The sequence below is a fragment of the Blennius ocellaris genome (genome assembly GCF_963422515.1).
Source record: "Blennius ocellaris genome assembly, chromosome: 14".
Classification (NCBI taxonomy): domain Eukaryota; kingdom Metazoa; phylum Chordata; class Actinopteri; order Blenniiformes; family Blenniidae; genus Blennius; species Blennius ocellaris.
Genome location: NC_137663.1, coordinates 9,010,192 through 9,025,588, shown reverse-complemented (window position 1 = coordinate 9,025,588; position 15,397 = coordinate 9,010,192). Strand labels below are relative to the sequence as shown.

General features: G+C 47.4%; 1 protein-coding gene across 1 annotated transcript; it reads left to right on the top strand.

Moving 5' to 3' along the window:
* The first annotated feature begins 1,878 nt into the window (after window positions 1–1,878).
* Window positions 1,879–15,115, top strand: slc7a3a (solute carrier family 7 member 3a). The gene is made up of 12 exons (XM_080508882.1): window positions 1,879–1,996; window positions 8,452–9,067; window positions 9,164–9,325; window positions 9,639–9,813; window positions 9,931–10,046; window positions 10,681–10,903; window positions 11,027–11,166; window positions 11,393–11,495; window positions 11,758–11,987; window positions 12,101–12,267; window positions 12,355–12,463; window positions 12,588–15,115. Exons 2-12 carry the CDS (start codon window positions 8,701–8,703, stop codon window positions 12,740–12,742), a joined length of 1,947 nt encoding a protein of 648 aa, XP_080365008.1. The 5' UTR covers window positions 1,879–1,996; window positions 8,452–8,700; the 3' UTR covers window positions 12,743–15,115.
* The last annotated feature ends 282 nt before the right edge of the window (window positions 15,116–15,397 follow it).

The following is a 15,397-nucleotide window of genomic DNA, read 5'->3' as shown; positions in this document are numbered from 1 at the left end:
GTTTGAGAAAAAAAAAGTGACTTTCGGCAGTGAAAAACTGACAACTATTACACAATTAGAAAACCATTTGCAACAGAGGTTTCAGAGTGATACGTATTTATTTGCGTTCTCATTGAGCAAGGCATTTTTAAAGTTCCAGTATTTCATTAAACTGCTGTTAACTGAAGGAGAGGGGTAATTATATTATTGACCCTGAACTAACTAAGGCAACATGAAGGATGTTGAACTGTGGGGAGCATAAAGTTTAGTTTTTATTGACAATAATAATTTAATAGCTCGATTTCTGTTAAGGGAAATGATTAGTAACCTCGATCAAATTGTTATTTTCAGTAGCTGGTACAGAACTTCTCAGTGCTGTCATGACTTTGAACCAGCAATCACCCCTCTGGGTGAAGGCAGTGAAGAACCTGGACACGTCGCCGTTCCGTCAGAACACTGAGACACAATCAGTCACACAGAATCGAACACTGAATTGAAAGTGACTCGTTAACTTCAAACACGTACCTGTGGACACAAAACCAGAGTGCCCGCTGAACGGCAGCTGGCTAATCACTAAGCTTTAATATGTCATTAAGAAATGTCCCCACCCGAGGTCATGAGAAGAAGGCCATACTGCAAATTTGAGTGGCAGAAAAATCACCACTGAAGATGTGTGACGGCACAGAAATCACAAAAACGCAGGGTATGAGTGGACTGGTTGCGTGTCGCTTCCACACTATAGGAGAGAATCAGACAGACAGACAGACAGACAGACAGACAGACAGACAGACAGACAGACAGAAGTCCGGTCTGAAGATTCCAAATTGTTTGAATGACTTTAGTACCAGGGATGTCAAACATAAGGTCTGTGGACCAAAACCAACCCGCAAGATTCTCCAACCCTGCCCACCAAACCACCAAGCAAAGGATAAAATGTTTTTTTTAAAGAAAATATAGATTTAAAAAAAAAAATTTTTTAACAAATGTTTTAAGAGTAGTGGACTCAAGACAACACTGACCCGAGCTGACATATCAGTGATCCTGTCTTGAAAGATAGTGATCTGAAGTGTTTTTTGCACATTTCACTATACATTTCACACCAGAAACTTTCACCCAAATCAGCTTCATATTGAGATTGTAGTCATTTTCCATGTTGTTTGGTTTTGCATCAATATAGAGATTTTCATCACATATACTCTGCATCATAACAAAACCCCCGTGGCATTATTTAACCAGTCTGAAGGGCTGTAAACTGTGTGCCACACCCCTGGATTCAAGAATGCAGGAGTCTATTTTAGCAGTTAAAAGATTGACCCAGTTTAAGCGAATGTATTTTTGCTTTACTTTATTTTACAGGGTTTGATAACATTTCAAGGAAACAAGGCATCGTTTGATTCTGCATCAAGTTGAATATATTCTCGGAAAAAAATGAACTATTATTAACTCTTCATAGAGCTGGGGTTACTGAGTATGCAGACACACAATAGAATTGTTTAGTTTCCCTCCTTTTCTTTTAATCTGAGGAACAAAGCGCCAGAGGATATAATGGTGTGGAGTCTATACATAGTAGCTGCCAGAGTAGGAAGTACGCTTAGTTCCCATATATGGGCATCGTTACTACTACAGGAAACCAAGTGGGCTGGAACCACACGATCAACTTTACTGTCTTTTAAAATATTTTACATCTTTGGACTTATATTATTGTTTGTGGATCAAGCTCACACCTCGCTGCATACCTGTATGGATTAGCACTGTTGCCCAAGCTCGATGGAAACACACGTTTCTCTTACGCGAATGATATTCCATTCATGTGCGCAAAGCACCGCCCCCTCCTGCTGAGTCTCTGTGTTTGTAAACGCCTCGCCCCCCCCCCCCTTCAGTCTCGAGCCAGTCGTCAAAACCGCACAGAGCTCAACCCGGGCGGGATATTTCATCAGCGACCACGGCAGCGAGCAACCGACTCCAGCATCACTCTTGTCCCATTCATTTTACTTCCCTCGACAGAAGGTCATCACAGGTAACGATACTGACGTTTATTTTTATCACGACGTCTGACGCGTCCACGCCGCGTTTTCGTGTAATTTCCACTCGAATGTAACGCGAACCAAACGCACGGGCGGACTGATGCAATAGTCCGCGTGTTGTCTGTTGTATTAGCGCACACTTCAAAACCAGCGGAGCGTATGTCTGTTTCCCTCGGCCATTTGTGTGTATACATTAGTTGGTCGTCGGGGTTTCCATAATCGTGTGTTTATTAGCGGTACGTTTGCGTTATTACAGCGGAGTTACTTTGTCATTTGAGCGCGGAATCAGCTGATGGAGGCAGTCCATCGTAACATTATCCCGGAAAACGGCGTGTAATCCAACTGAAACGTGATCAGACGGCTCGAAAACGAGCTGACAATATTCCCTTCGTCCTAAATGCAAAGTTTGATAAGCCACAGCGCGGGCTTTCATTGATTGTTTTAGTGTGAACAGGTTAGCACATCTTGCTGCTAAGGCGTGGAGCGGACACTGATGCTGCTTTCAAAGACTTTGGGAAAAAACACAGAATTCCTAATTATGTAGTAGTATCATGAGTACTCTCCCTCTCTTTTAGTTTGCTGACGGAAATACACCCGGCTGTTGTCGGAGTGTGTATCACAATCTCACATGTGTACCTGCAGAAACTGATGCAATAGAACAAGAAGCCGACTCATAAAATGCTTAGGGTTTTTTTTTTTTTGGGGGGGGGGGTGCGTTTTAGTTTTAATAGTCACCCGAGTGGATTGATATTTCACAAGCAAACTTCCAAATCCTGAATCTGAGAAAAAACAAAAAAAGGATTGAGATTAAAAAAGCGCAGCGATAATGATTGTTTCCGCCGCGTTCTTGGGGATTACTATGTTTTCGGCGAAGTGAACGCATCACCGGAGCCACGTCGCTCGCTGGCGTTGTAGCCGCTGGCAGAGAGTCTACATCCGGACCACATCCCTCCGTACGGGGCGGCATGGCTTGCAGCGATTGCAGTAAAACTCTCGATTCGTTAAAAGTTTGTTTTGCCCGTGGCTTCGACGCCAAACGAGTTGGCATCATCGCGACTCCTCTTTCCGGGCGACGAACCGACATGGCTTCCTGCAGACAGCCACCATGGCTGTGTTGCATCAGCCGGGCTGCACATCAAAATGTGACATTCAAGGGGTGATAAGAGTGAGAGATTGTGAAGGTGCAGATGCCAACCTGCTCAGCTGTGGGGGGGTTGGGGGGGCGGGGGATCAGGTGGTTAGGTGGGGTGGGGTGGGGTTTGCAGACTGACCAGCCAGCTGCATGCCACGTTACCTTCTCATGAGAGCAATGACACATCAGCATTTGGAATTAAACATTTCCATCAGGGATTTGTCTACAAACGTTGAACACATTATCTGCAAAATGTAACTGCTAATACAAGTTCTTATCAAAAACGAAGCCAGCCCACCCCTCCGGTACGCCCACACAACATTTTTTTTTCCCTTTAAAATTCAGTGTGACCTTGGAAACTTTGTTAAAAGTTAATGTTGGTAATGACTGGTTCGCTTTTAAACACAGACTGTTTGGGCCTTAATTGTTCAAGCGTCAAACTTTATTACCATTTACCATCAGTGAGTCTGTGAATAATCTGTTGAGAATTTGTGGCATCCCAGTTAAACGGTTGTGGTGCTTTAGATTGCTGAGTATGAGATGGTGTGCAAAGGCCTCAGAGGTTCTGTGTGAAGTGAACCAGTTGTTCTGACTTGTGTTGTGTCTCATGTTTGTCAGATGTGCTAAGGTGGGTGCTTGTCCCTCCCTGCACTGCATGTGTTGATATTGACAGTGTTGGCATTGGTCATGGGAAAGTGAAGAAGGTCTTCGTCGTCTGCATTCCTCTTCACAGCGACGGCAGTTTTTTGCCTGGGTGGGGGTGACTTGGGGGGGTGGGGGTGGGGGGGGTCACGCAGTTCAGTCTGTCCAACACGTATGTTCACGGAAACCTCACACGACTATCTGAAGCGGTTATGTGTGCGTATGTACACAAATATTAATTCTTGGCTCTAAAAAAAAAAAAAAAAAAAAAAATGCTGCCCACAACTTCAAACACCTGCAAACCCGTCGTGTGCTGTCTGGAGAACGCTTCACGTATACGTTCCAGGGTTGTGCAAGGTCACATGAGCTTCTGCCAGCGGATGCAGAGAGCTGAGCTCCGGGTGCAGCTGTCGGGTACCACACATGGGAGCACGGCTGCGTTACACCCTCTGATGTAGGCAGTATTATTAGGGGTGCGTCAGCTCGAGATTTCGGCTGTGCAAATGCGAAGCAGATTATTTTACCAGCTCAATAAGGTGGCGTTTACCTATTTATTTAGGCATGGCATATTTATATTCAAGCTAAATATTGAGGAACCACGCCGTCGAGCAGTTTCCCTAGACTTCAAGACTTTCTGTGGGGACAGTTTAGATCTCAGAATACAATCACTCTAGCTAACTTTCTTTCATTTTTGAACTGGGTCATTTAAAGGCGACGTTATCGGACGACATTTTGACAAGCGAACATTGTTTCTCGTTGTTTTTATCAACCCGGGCAGTCAAAACAAAGCCATGCTTTACTTATGTGGCCCGGACTCGAAACAGGAACATGCCATAATGAGGTTAGCTGGTTTGCTACACCTCCTGATAATCCTCTTAGAGTCGGTGGCTGCCGTCAAGTAACCCTTCCGTTATCCCTGAAACCTGTTGTAACTGGAGCAGTGTTGACCCGGGTCTGTTTGCCGGTCAGCTTAGGCCTCGTGTTTAACGTGGCTGGAGTGTAAACAAAAGTATAAATGAAATGGATTTCCCTCCCATGTTTGCATTTAAATATTTTGTGTCCGTGTGAAGACCTTGTGTGTTTGTCGTAAAGGTTACTGCTTGCATCAGACCACTCTTTCTTTCTTTCTTTTTTTTTTTGTGTGGGTGTGTGAGCTTTTAGAGTTTGTAGATGGTGTATTCATTAGCCCACAAAACTACCTGTCACAAACCTGCCCCTCTCAGAAGAGCGGGCCTCCTCGTGAAAACCACAAGGAAAAGATTAGCGACGTGACGGCAGCAGCGGCGAGGCAATCTTAAGACCACCCTTAAATCAGGTAATTTGGCACATTTTTCCAAATGGAAACTTCGGCAACTGCGACATTCCTCGAAAGCCCTTGCTTCTTTTTTAATCATCTCTCTTTCCGGCGGGCTTGCGTACGTCAGTCTCCCGGTTAAGGCTCGTGGTGTGTTGGCCGGACCCCCTGCGGAGATCACAGCCCGCCTGGCATGCCAGTTTGCTAATAGCGGTTTATTGACACGGCACCGACACCCGCCGGTCTGGGTTCCTGGTGTGTGCGAGTAGAAAATGCTACTGGAATGTCACACCAAGCGGGGAGCGGGAGCATTTCCATCATGTACCAGTTTCCCATCAGTCTTCAGAGGGCTGGGTGTTTATTATGTTGGTCGTCTGGTGCTTTCTGTGCTGTTTTTATTTCATTGTTCGACTGTGTTTGTCTTTTTCTCTCAACACTTAAACTGTACTCGGCCGGATATTCTCTTTTGAAATAATGTGACTTGAAAGGCTTTCACAAGTAGGTTATGTTGCTTTTGTGGTATTATTAGGATATTGTCATTGTACTGTAACATTGTCAGAGCGTGTATCCTGTGTACTATGAAAAAGGCCACAATTAGACCATAAGATCATCTATAGCTTTATTTATTGACCTAAAACGTCTGTAATGTGAACTCGTTCAACCGCCGCGCTTCACGTTTTTTGTTGTTGTTTTTTAATTTACTTAACAATGCCCTGTCGTGTTTCAAGTTCTCAGCTTCTTTGTGACAAACGGTCCAGTGTAGTATGTTCCCACTGCGCCCCGTCCAGCTTCTTCTCACGTGTCTATGGGGTGCGGAAATTTTCGCCTTCGACTTTTGATCCAAGTGGACGAACTGACCGGTCCTTCCATACTCTGCCACACAAGCGGCCAGGTCTGTGCGGCCGGGTTCGTGTTTCACTTCTCCTCTTCGGGGGAATCAGGTGTCGCTGCATTAATAGCCTCGAGCATGGTGCCGTGCCACTTTTGACACCGTCGTCAACCTTCTCGTTAAAAATATCCGGTGGTTATTTGAGGCTTATTCCGGGATTTTTGGCAGTTTCAAAAGTTACAATCAAACATGAGTATTTCCTATATGAAGTCTTCTGCCTCTATAAAGCAAGAGTTTACTTCAGGCTGCTGTACTATCTCAATGGAGTAGTGGGGGGGGGGGGTATATGAGATAATCCTTGTTAAAGTTTAGCCTGCCAGGCCGTTCATGGATGTGTAAGTGGCCGGCTAGTGTAGTATTTAAAGATAAGATAAACCTGCTCCGAGTTTGGTGATTGCTCCGACCCGTGACAACAAGAGGGTTGCACTACGAGCGCCACCATCGCTTGCTCATGGGGATCTCGTCTCACCCTCTGCTGTTCATGCACGAAGCCAGGAGGAACAAAGTCGGTAAGATAACGTTGCACCACTTCACCCAGGAGAAATGTTAAACCGCCATTTCCTGACTCGCGCGATTTACCCTCACAGCGACGCTGCCCAATGAGTCACCGTGTCATTTTATTATTTCTGCTGAGCAGAAGCAGAAAAGCCGAATCAGGACTTGCCATCAAGGTGGGGGGAAAAATGATACCTGGGGTATTTCCTTGCTGTCGAAACTTCTGACTTTGTGGTGATTTAACAAGCTCTCACAAAAACATCAACAAATTGACAGTAGATCGTTCCCGAGATGATCTTTATGTTATGGTATGCTTCTGTGAGGTGTGACTGTCAGGAGTGTGTACATTGTATGCTCGTAGCATAGCAAAAAGGTTGTTAACCTGGGATGTGCCAGAGCAACGTGTACGGATAGAGGTTATTAACCCCGTACGCCTCACTGTTTTGCTCAACACCCATTTGCATATTTCCGAGGATGTATTTGATTATTGCTTAATGTGACGCGTGATGACCCCCAGACACAGACGAAAAACATCTGCCGCCGTCAGACGCGAGTCGCAGTGTCCTTGACATGTGCGAACACGGGTGTTTTTCACGAAAATGGGGTTTATTCACTCCGTCCCGAGTTTCACCACCGCCAGTTGTGGTTGCGACCTTTAAATCAAGCGAGTCGTAACACACACATTGTCTATACAGCCGCGTTCTCAAAGCAAAGGTTTTGAATTGCTTATAAATTACTCGACGTTGTTAAGCTCACTGTTTTCCTGCTGAATTCACAAAATGACACTTCAAGATGAGACAGATTCAGGCTTTCGCTGTCAGACCAGCTTGTGGGAATCCTGATTTCTTTTTTTTTTTTTTGCATGCAACACATTCACTTTTTTTCAGTTATGCACAGACCACAGTGTAACCGTTAAATCCTTTTCTACCACTCGATGTGAGCCTGTTCCTTCCCATGTAGTGAGCTGCTGTGTGCACACGTGCGGCTGGTATCTCCTCTCGTGTTGATATTAGCTCGAATTCAACCAGCCAGCCTCTCGGCTTTTCCCAGGCTTCTCCTATCTGCTGAAAAAACACAACAGCACCAGTCTCTCGCAGTTAGGGAGTGGCGATGGTTTAGGCGGGGTTTTCTCTTTTGTTTTTATAGGGCGCGTACTGTTTCAGCTTTATTTATCAAAGCAGATTTAAGACGGGCTTTGGTGCGGGCAGGCGGGCTCCGGGTTTTCTTTTGTCCCTGTGGGGGCTCTCGGTGCCCCGCTGGGTCTCGTGGTGTCTCGCTAAGCTGCAAAAGGTGGAGGTATGAATTCCAAAACGGTTGTGTAACCGTTGATCGTGCGAATTCCTAGGTAGTCAGGTTATTGTACAGTGACCTGAAACCTGCTGAACTGGATGATAGTCTAGATTTTCACGAAGTGGACAGGCACTGCCAAGGAAGTGTGGAATTTGTGATACTGGTTTATTCTCGTGGTTGCTTGAGAGGCAAGGAGCAAGATTACCACCATAGATAGTTGTTTAACTTTAATATTCTTCTTCTTCTGCTGTTGATGTGCAACTCGTCCTGCACCATTGGGAGCACGGACACCAAAAGCACATCAAAATGTACGAAAGGGTTTGGTAATGGTGTGCTATGAATTATTATTATCATTATTATTTTGTGATGGTTTTACAATTTGGATAGCCGTTTCCAAAAATACTGCAAAAAAAAATCCCATACAAAGCGAATGGGTTCTGTCCACCAAGGATGTAATAAATGCAAGATTACGTCAAAACTACTGCGCGGATTTTGTCAATCTGTTTACCAAAGATTAAGCCGTGGAAGAGTCCGTTTTGGAGGTAATCCGGAAACATACTTTTGGCAAAAATAAGTTACCTTTGTCAGGAATAAGTGGCATTCTTCCCACTTTCTGATTCCTGACAGAGTTGTGAGGACTGTAAGCTTTGGGGATTACCGAATGCCCTTTTTGAGCCCTTGTTTTCTTTTTTGTGTTTCCTCACAGGTCCAGATCTGCTGCTTCCAAGTACGTTGAGCTCACACCCTCTGCATCCTATTCACTTTGACGAAGTGGTCGCTGCTTGAGTCAACATCTCTTTGGAAAAAGGGCCGCTTTTGCTTCACTTTCGGTGCTTTTGCACAGTCAAGTCGCACCAGTTTTATTTTTTCGTGAGCGGCGTCAATCACAAACGCCCACGCTCGGGAGGATTTAAGACAAACAGCCTGGTCACTCGCCCACACTCTCACAGTAAACATGGCCAGCAAGCTGTCCAGCTTCGGCAAATCCCTCCTGCGTCGCCGGGCATTAGACTGTTCCGGTGAAGAGACCCGATTCGCCCGCTGCCTGTCCACGCTGGACCTCATCGCCCTGGGAGTGGGCTCCACGCTGGGCGCCGGCGTCTACGTCCTGGCGGGTGAGGTCGCCCGCGAGAAGGCCGGACCCGCCATCGTCCTCTGCTTCCTGATCGCGGCGCTGTCCTCCATGCTGGCTGGCCTGTGCTACGCCGAATTTGGGGCCCGCGTCCCCAAGACGGGCTCGGCGTACCTTTACAGCTACGTGACGGTGGGCGAAATCTGGGCCTTCATCACGGGCTGGAACCTCATCCTCTCCTACGTGATCGGTGAGTGACACCGACCGAGTGGAGTACGCCACCACACACACCAAGACGCGTTCGCTCGCAGGCTCACGCGGCTTCTGTGTCCGTCCGCTCTCTCAGGTACGGCCAGCGTGGCCCGGGCCTGGAGCTCCACGTTCGACAGCCTGGTGGAACAGAAGATCTCCGACTTCTTCAAAGCCTCCATGTCGATGAAGGTACCGGGCGGCGTCCTGGCAGAGTACCCCGACCTGTTCGCCCTCATCCTGGTCCTGCTGCTCACCGGTGAGTCTCATCCTGCTCACAACCGAACGACACTTCGCCAGTGGTCCGCGAGGCACAAAAGTTATTTCCAACGAAAGCGCGCAAACGTCGCCGTGGTTTGCACTTGCATTAGCGGTTGCATAACCGACAACTGTTGTCACACTGACATTGCAGCCCGTGCAGCGTGCCAGTAGTGGTGTTATAAATGGCTGGAGCATGGGTGTCGCTGACTGATGGTTTGTTGGATGTGATGAAGTACAAACTCGTCCACCCACATAGCAGGACATGTTGTTACTGATGCTAGAAATTGAACCCTCCTCCTCCTCCTCCTCAGGACTTCTGGCCTTCGGTGTGAGCGAGTCAGCACTTGTGAATAAGATCTTCACGGGCATCAACCTGGTAGTTCTGGGGTTTGTCATCATCTCTGGCTTTGTTAAAGGAGATACGGCCAACTGGAACCTCACGAAGGAGGACTACTTCAGCTTCAGGAATGAAACGAACAGCAGCAAGTCAGTACTGGAGGGGGGAAAAAAATCCATTAATGGTTTAGGAGCATTTGTTTTTTTCGTTTTTTTAATGTTCGTGTGGGTTTTGATTTTGTTTGTTTCTTTCCTTCTGTCACTCAGAATGGAAGAAGAGTTTGGCGTCGGCGGTTTTGCGCCGTTCGGCCTCAATGGCGTCCTGTCTGGTGCGGCCACCTGCTTCTACGCCTTTGTGGGCTTCGACTGCATCGCAACGACGAGTGAGTGACACTTCACATTACAAACATGGCAGAGGAGAGGTGCAACGACGACTCAGCATTACAGGGTGGAGCCGTTTTGTTGAAGAATTTTTTTTTTTTTAAGAATTTTGTGAGCAAAAGAAGAAAAAAAAAACTGCTTTTTAGAAATTCTTTGCAGAAGGTTGAAAGAAAAAAAAAAAAGAGTAATTATTTTAAACACCAATATTTGAACAGAAAAGTTTTGCTGTAAAGACAAATGTTGAAGTTACCTGAAATGCCAAATCGTGTTCCATACTGATGTTTAACCTCGGTGTCGTTGTGCTTGCACAGAGCCTTCGCTGGTTCTATCTTAAGGTTTTGTGTTTGCTCGGTTCCTCTTGAGTGCCGTCGTTTAACTTCCCTCGCTGATAAAACAAAAGAAATAATTTTGAGGGTATTTGCGTTTGGTCAGCCCGTCACACAAATGTTTGAACGGCACTCGCACTAGTGGAAGGAGTCTTTCGTAAGTCCGTCCCGAAATCCGACAGATGTGAGAAATACCCCCACTGTCCTGGGGAGAGGGAGGGGGGAGGGGGGTCTGTCATTCGACACCGCACCACACTGATGTGACCCGCTCATCCTGTTCTTCCACCCCCCACCCCCCCGCCGTCCTCAGGCGAGGAGGCCAAGAACCCCATGCGGTCCATCCCCATCGGCATCGTGGCGTCGCTCCTCATCTGCTTCTTCGCCTACTTCGGCGTGTCTGCCGCTCTGACCCTCATGATGCCGTACTACCAGCTCAACATGCAGAGTCCTCTGCCCGAGGCCTTCAGCCACGTCGGCTGGGCTCCGGCCAGATACATCGTGGCCGTGGGCTCGCTCTGCGCCCTGTCCACCAGGTGAGGCTGCGTCGTAAAATCGACGTGTGCCTTCGTTGTGCCTCGAGGGCGTCAATGACTTGGACCAGTGGATCACAACTGTGAATGTTTTGCCACTGACGGTACGTTGTGTCGTCCCCTCAGCCTTTTAGGCTCCATGTTCCCGATGCCCCGTGTGATTTACGCCATGGCCGAGGACGGGCTGCTGTTCCGCGTGCTGTCCAGGATGAACCCTCGCACCAGGACTCCCCTCCTGGCCACCATTGCTTCTGGCATCGTTGCAGGTACCGGAGCTGCACCCCTCCCTTTTTTTTTCTCTCGTGCTGAATCGGTCAAATATTGATATTTTGGCTTGAGCCGCCACAACGTCATTTGTGTATCTTTCTGGAACAGTTAAGTCTTTACTTTATGTCTGTGCTGCATCAGTACCTCCCTCATCAATACCACTCCGGAATAAGTTTGCAAAAATCCCTTTTTTTTTTTTCTTTTTTTTTTCTCCTCTCCTTCCAGCTCTGATGGCCTTCCTGTTCGACCTGGCTGCTCTGGTGGACCTCATGTCCATCGGCACCCTGTTGGCGTACTCTTTAGTGGCCGTGTGTGTCCTCATCCTCAGGTCGGCACCTTTTTTAAACACCAAAATAAGATTCTTAAAATTGCAATGGTGTTATATTTTTTTTGTCCTCATGCTGACCAACAGCAGCTTCTAAAAATGTAAAGCAGCTTTTTGTCAAGACAAGATTCTGGTTTTGTGAAGATGCACTCATTTCATTTTGGGATTAAATAAAAAAAACAAAAACAAAGGGCTGGATTTCGACCACAGTTGCACGTTTCTTCTCCCTCCGCGTTAACGGGGATTTCTCTTCTTCCTCTCGCAGGTATCAGCCGGGAACCCTGAATTCCTCGAGCCAGACGGAGAAGCTGGTGGAGCTGGTGGAAGGGGAAAAGGTCGCCGTCAGCAGCGGGGAGAGTGGAGACGAGTACGGCATGGAGACGGAGGAGAGGCCGCTCCGGGAGGCCTTCTCCGCCAAGCTGCTCTTCTGCCCCAGCGGGAAGACCCCGACGCACACCTCCGGAACCATCGTCTACGCCACCACCGCTATCGTCTGTGAGTGCGCCGTAGAGGAATTTCCAAAAAAAAGAAAAAAGGAAAAGAAAAAGGAGTAATAAGTACCATTTGTGCTTCACGCTGAGTAACTCTGTGCCCTCGTCCGTCTGCAGCCGTCTTCATGACGATCCTGTGCGTCATCCTGGCCAACGCTCTGACGGGGCTCCTGGCCGGCCACGCCTCGGTGATCGTGCCCTGCGTCATTCTGACGCTGCTGTGCGCCGTCTGCGTCGTCATCATCTGGAGGCAGCCGCAGAGCAAAGAGGCGCTGACGTTCAAGGTAAGTGCGGAACTCTGCAGAAGGGAGCACAGCGTGTCCTCGCTCCCCACCTGGAAGACGTTGTTCTGACGCCCCCCCCTCCCTCAGGTCCCGCTGCTCCCCTGGCTGCCCCTCTTCAGCATCTTCGTCAACATCTACCTCATGATGCAGCTGGACTGGGGGACGTGGTGCCGATTCACCGTCTGGATGGTTATCGGTGCGTTCGGCTGTCACTTTTTCCATTTTTTTGTTGTTGTTGTTTTTTGTTCCCCCCCCCCTTCATGTCTGCTGCTCCTCCTCAAAGCGACTGTTTAACGGCGTCCCGTTTCCACTCCCAACAGGCTTCATCATCTACTTCTGCTACGGCATTTGGAACAGCACCGAAGCCGGCGGCAAGTCGTCGGCGCGCAAATACGAGCCCACGCCGCAGAACCCCAGCCCCATTTACAAGGGCGCCCCCGACGACAGCGACGTGGAAGGCGGCAGCAGCCCCTGATGGCGGCCCGGCGTGGGGGGGCCCCCGGGGGGGCGGGGCGTCGCGGCGCGTCTACACGCGTGCTGCGGCGGCCACCCTCACAGTGGCATCCAGCCGTCGCGGTGTAGGCGGCCGGGAGCGCGGTCCCGTGGGTCGGTCGGGTGGAGGAGAGGAAAGAAATACAGCGCACACACATCTTACCTCTTGAGTGGGAGGCTGGATAGCTTGGTGGTGGTTAGACACTGTGACCGAGCCGCTTTCTGGCCAGTGTGTCCCGATTCAATCCGTTTGAACGTAGCCTTAGCCCTTCTGAGACATGTATCTGCCTATAACACACGCTTTACATGGACCTAACTAACACCGAGTGCCGAGGCACTCGCGACAATTCTGTTTCCGTTCTTTCTTTCTTTTTTCTTTGCAAGCCGTTAAATGGAAGAATGTTACTTTTCAGATGTTGTTCTCTTTTTTTTTCTACTTCCTCTCCATTCGAGGTGAATTGGGGGAAGCCGCGGTGTAAAATCAGCAATTATGACTGGAGTCGGTTTACGAATGTCACGGCGCCGAGATCAATCGTCAAACTGTGAGACTTTCTACAAATTGAAGCCGTCGGAGGTCGCCTCTCACAGTTCTAAGGCTTGTCGGCGTGTTAACAGGGTCGCGCTGAGGTCGTGTCGAGACAAGTCCTCAGTGCTGGTAGGTCAGTAGCACAGATGTCGTCCACACTGTGGTTGAGAGACTGCAACTGAAGGTCGAACTTTACTGTTCGAACAAGTTTGTTTAGATACATTATCGTCCTGCTGACACCCCCCCCCCCCCCCAAGATAACTGCAACACAGCATGTGGAGTTTCCACAACAGTGAAGTCGAGACATGAAATCAGGAATTGCTCGAGTGGAACATGTTTTGTTACGTGGGATATGATCTTCCTGCTGCTGCAAGGGTCCAGAGATTCAAACCAGCACCGCTGGTTCCCTGACCTTAAGGCCCCCACTTTGCATTAATCAAAGGCATGAAATAATTCATCATTGTGGATTATTTGTCTTGTTCCCACCGTGGAACTTCTATGAAACATTGGCGTTTTTTGATTCATTTTCCTAGCAGTAGCTGACAAAAGGCTTCCGACAGCAAAGGAAAGGAAGGAGGTTTACTGTAGTTTAACACGTACTTGGACTACGATTAAAACATTACGTTTCCGGATTACATCTCCACAGATGTTCATTATTCAGTCTCGTCGTGATCTGTACCATGCGTCCTCGTCAGGTTGTGTGGGAGCTGAAAGGGGGGAGGGGCTTCTGAAAAAGACGGGGCCCAACACCACTAAAAGGTTTTCTTTTTTACATCCTTGTGGAAAAGTAGCTTGTCTTTTTTTCCCACCAAGGTTCTTCGTTTAGTTTCAATTGAAACTTCTTGGCAGCTCTGCCTGTTGAGGACCCATCCCTTTTCTTTTTTTATTCACCCTTTTATTGCAGATAGAACTGTTAATATTTATACGTTGCTCGCATTGTTCTGTTTGGGTTTTAGCGTTTGTTTTGCCTTCATATCACTACAATCAGCTTCTTTTAGATGTCTTTTAATGATCACATGTACAGTTTGTAGAGTGCTGATGGTTTCTTCTTTTCAGCCCTTTTCTCATCACGGTGATCACTCGTGATCCATCCCGACCAAATGCTTTTTATCATGTCGGAAAGTTTCCCTTTCCAAAGCAAATAACGACCGCTGAAAGTCGGTCTCTAAATTGTAACATTGAATTGAACTATTTTAACTCAGTCCTGTGAAGTCAATTTAACTTATTGCTAATAGTTTTGTTTTTCTTTCTGTTGTCCTAATCAAGTGATTGACTGTAGAGTGTACAGTATTTGTTTTAAAAATTGTATCTTCATTTGCATAGTGCTGTAAATTATACAAATGATTCAGTATAATTTGATTAGAGGGGTTATTTGTAAATTACACATGAAAGTAAACTTCCTTCTCTTAAGATAAAACGGTTTCGATGGAGGCAAAATTGAGGAACTCGCCCCCCCCCCCCCCCCCCCCCCCCCCCCCCCCCAGTTTCAGTCCACACACCTCCTGCAGTGTGTTTGTGCGCAGGAGAGGAGGCGAGATCTGGATTTGTTGGGAGTCCAGCTGCCTTTCGATACCTTCTGTGTGTGTTTGAGCTGCTATTCAGGATCAAAAGTCAACTTTTGACACGTGAAACGTGCTCGTCGGGAGGTTTTACGTGTCCTCAGCCCTCGTGCCTTTCAATAATCAATCTGATCATCTCCCCATCCCCACGCCGTCTCAGCAGCAGCTACAACCTTTATCTCCTTGTTTTGTATCCTGTACATATGGCTGTCATGTATAAAATGAACTGTATTTTCAATGTTTTTCTTTTCTTTTTTTAAATAAAAGTGATTCGTCCTTACATGAGATCTTTGTGTCTTTGCAGAGGTTGCAAACCGTACTAGCATGATTTTCATAATCGCACAAGTGCAAATGCTTGCGTTATTGTGCGGAAGGACGTAAATGGGTTTTCATTAGTAATCAAAGTCTTTTTATGCCAAAAAGAAAAATTGTTAAAACAAAGAAACCATCATCCAAATTCCCTTTTTTTCCCCTCCCCTGAATGAAATGTTCAGAATGAACAACAAAACAAAAACATTTTTTTAACACTGACGCAGTATTGTGGTCCCACGTT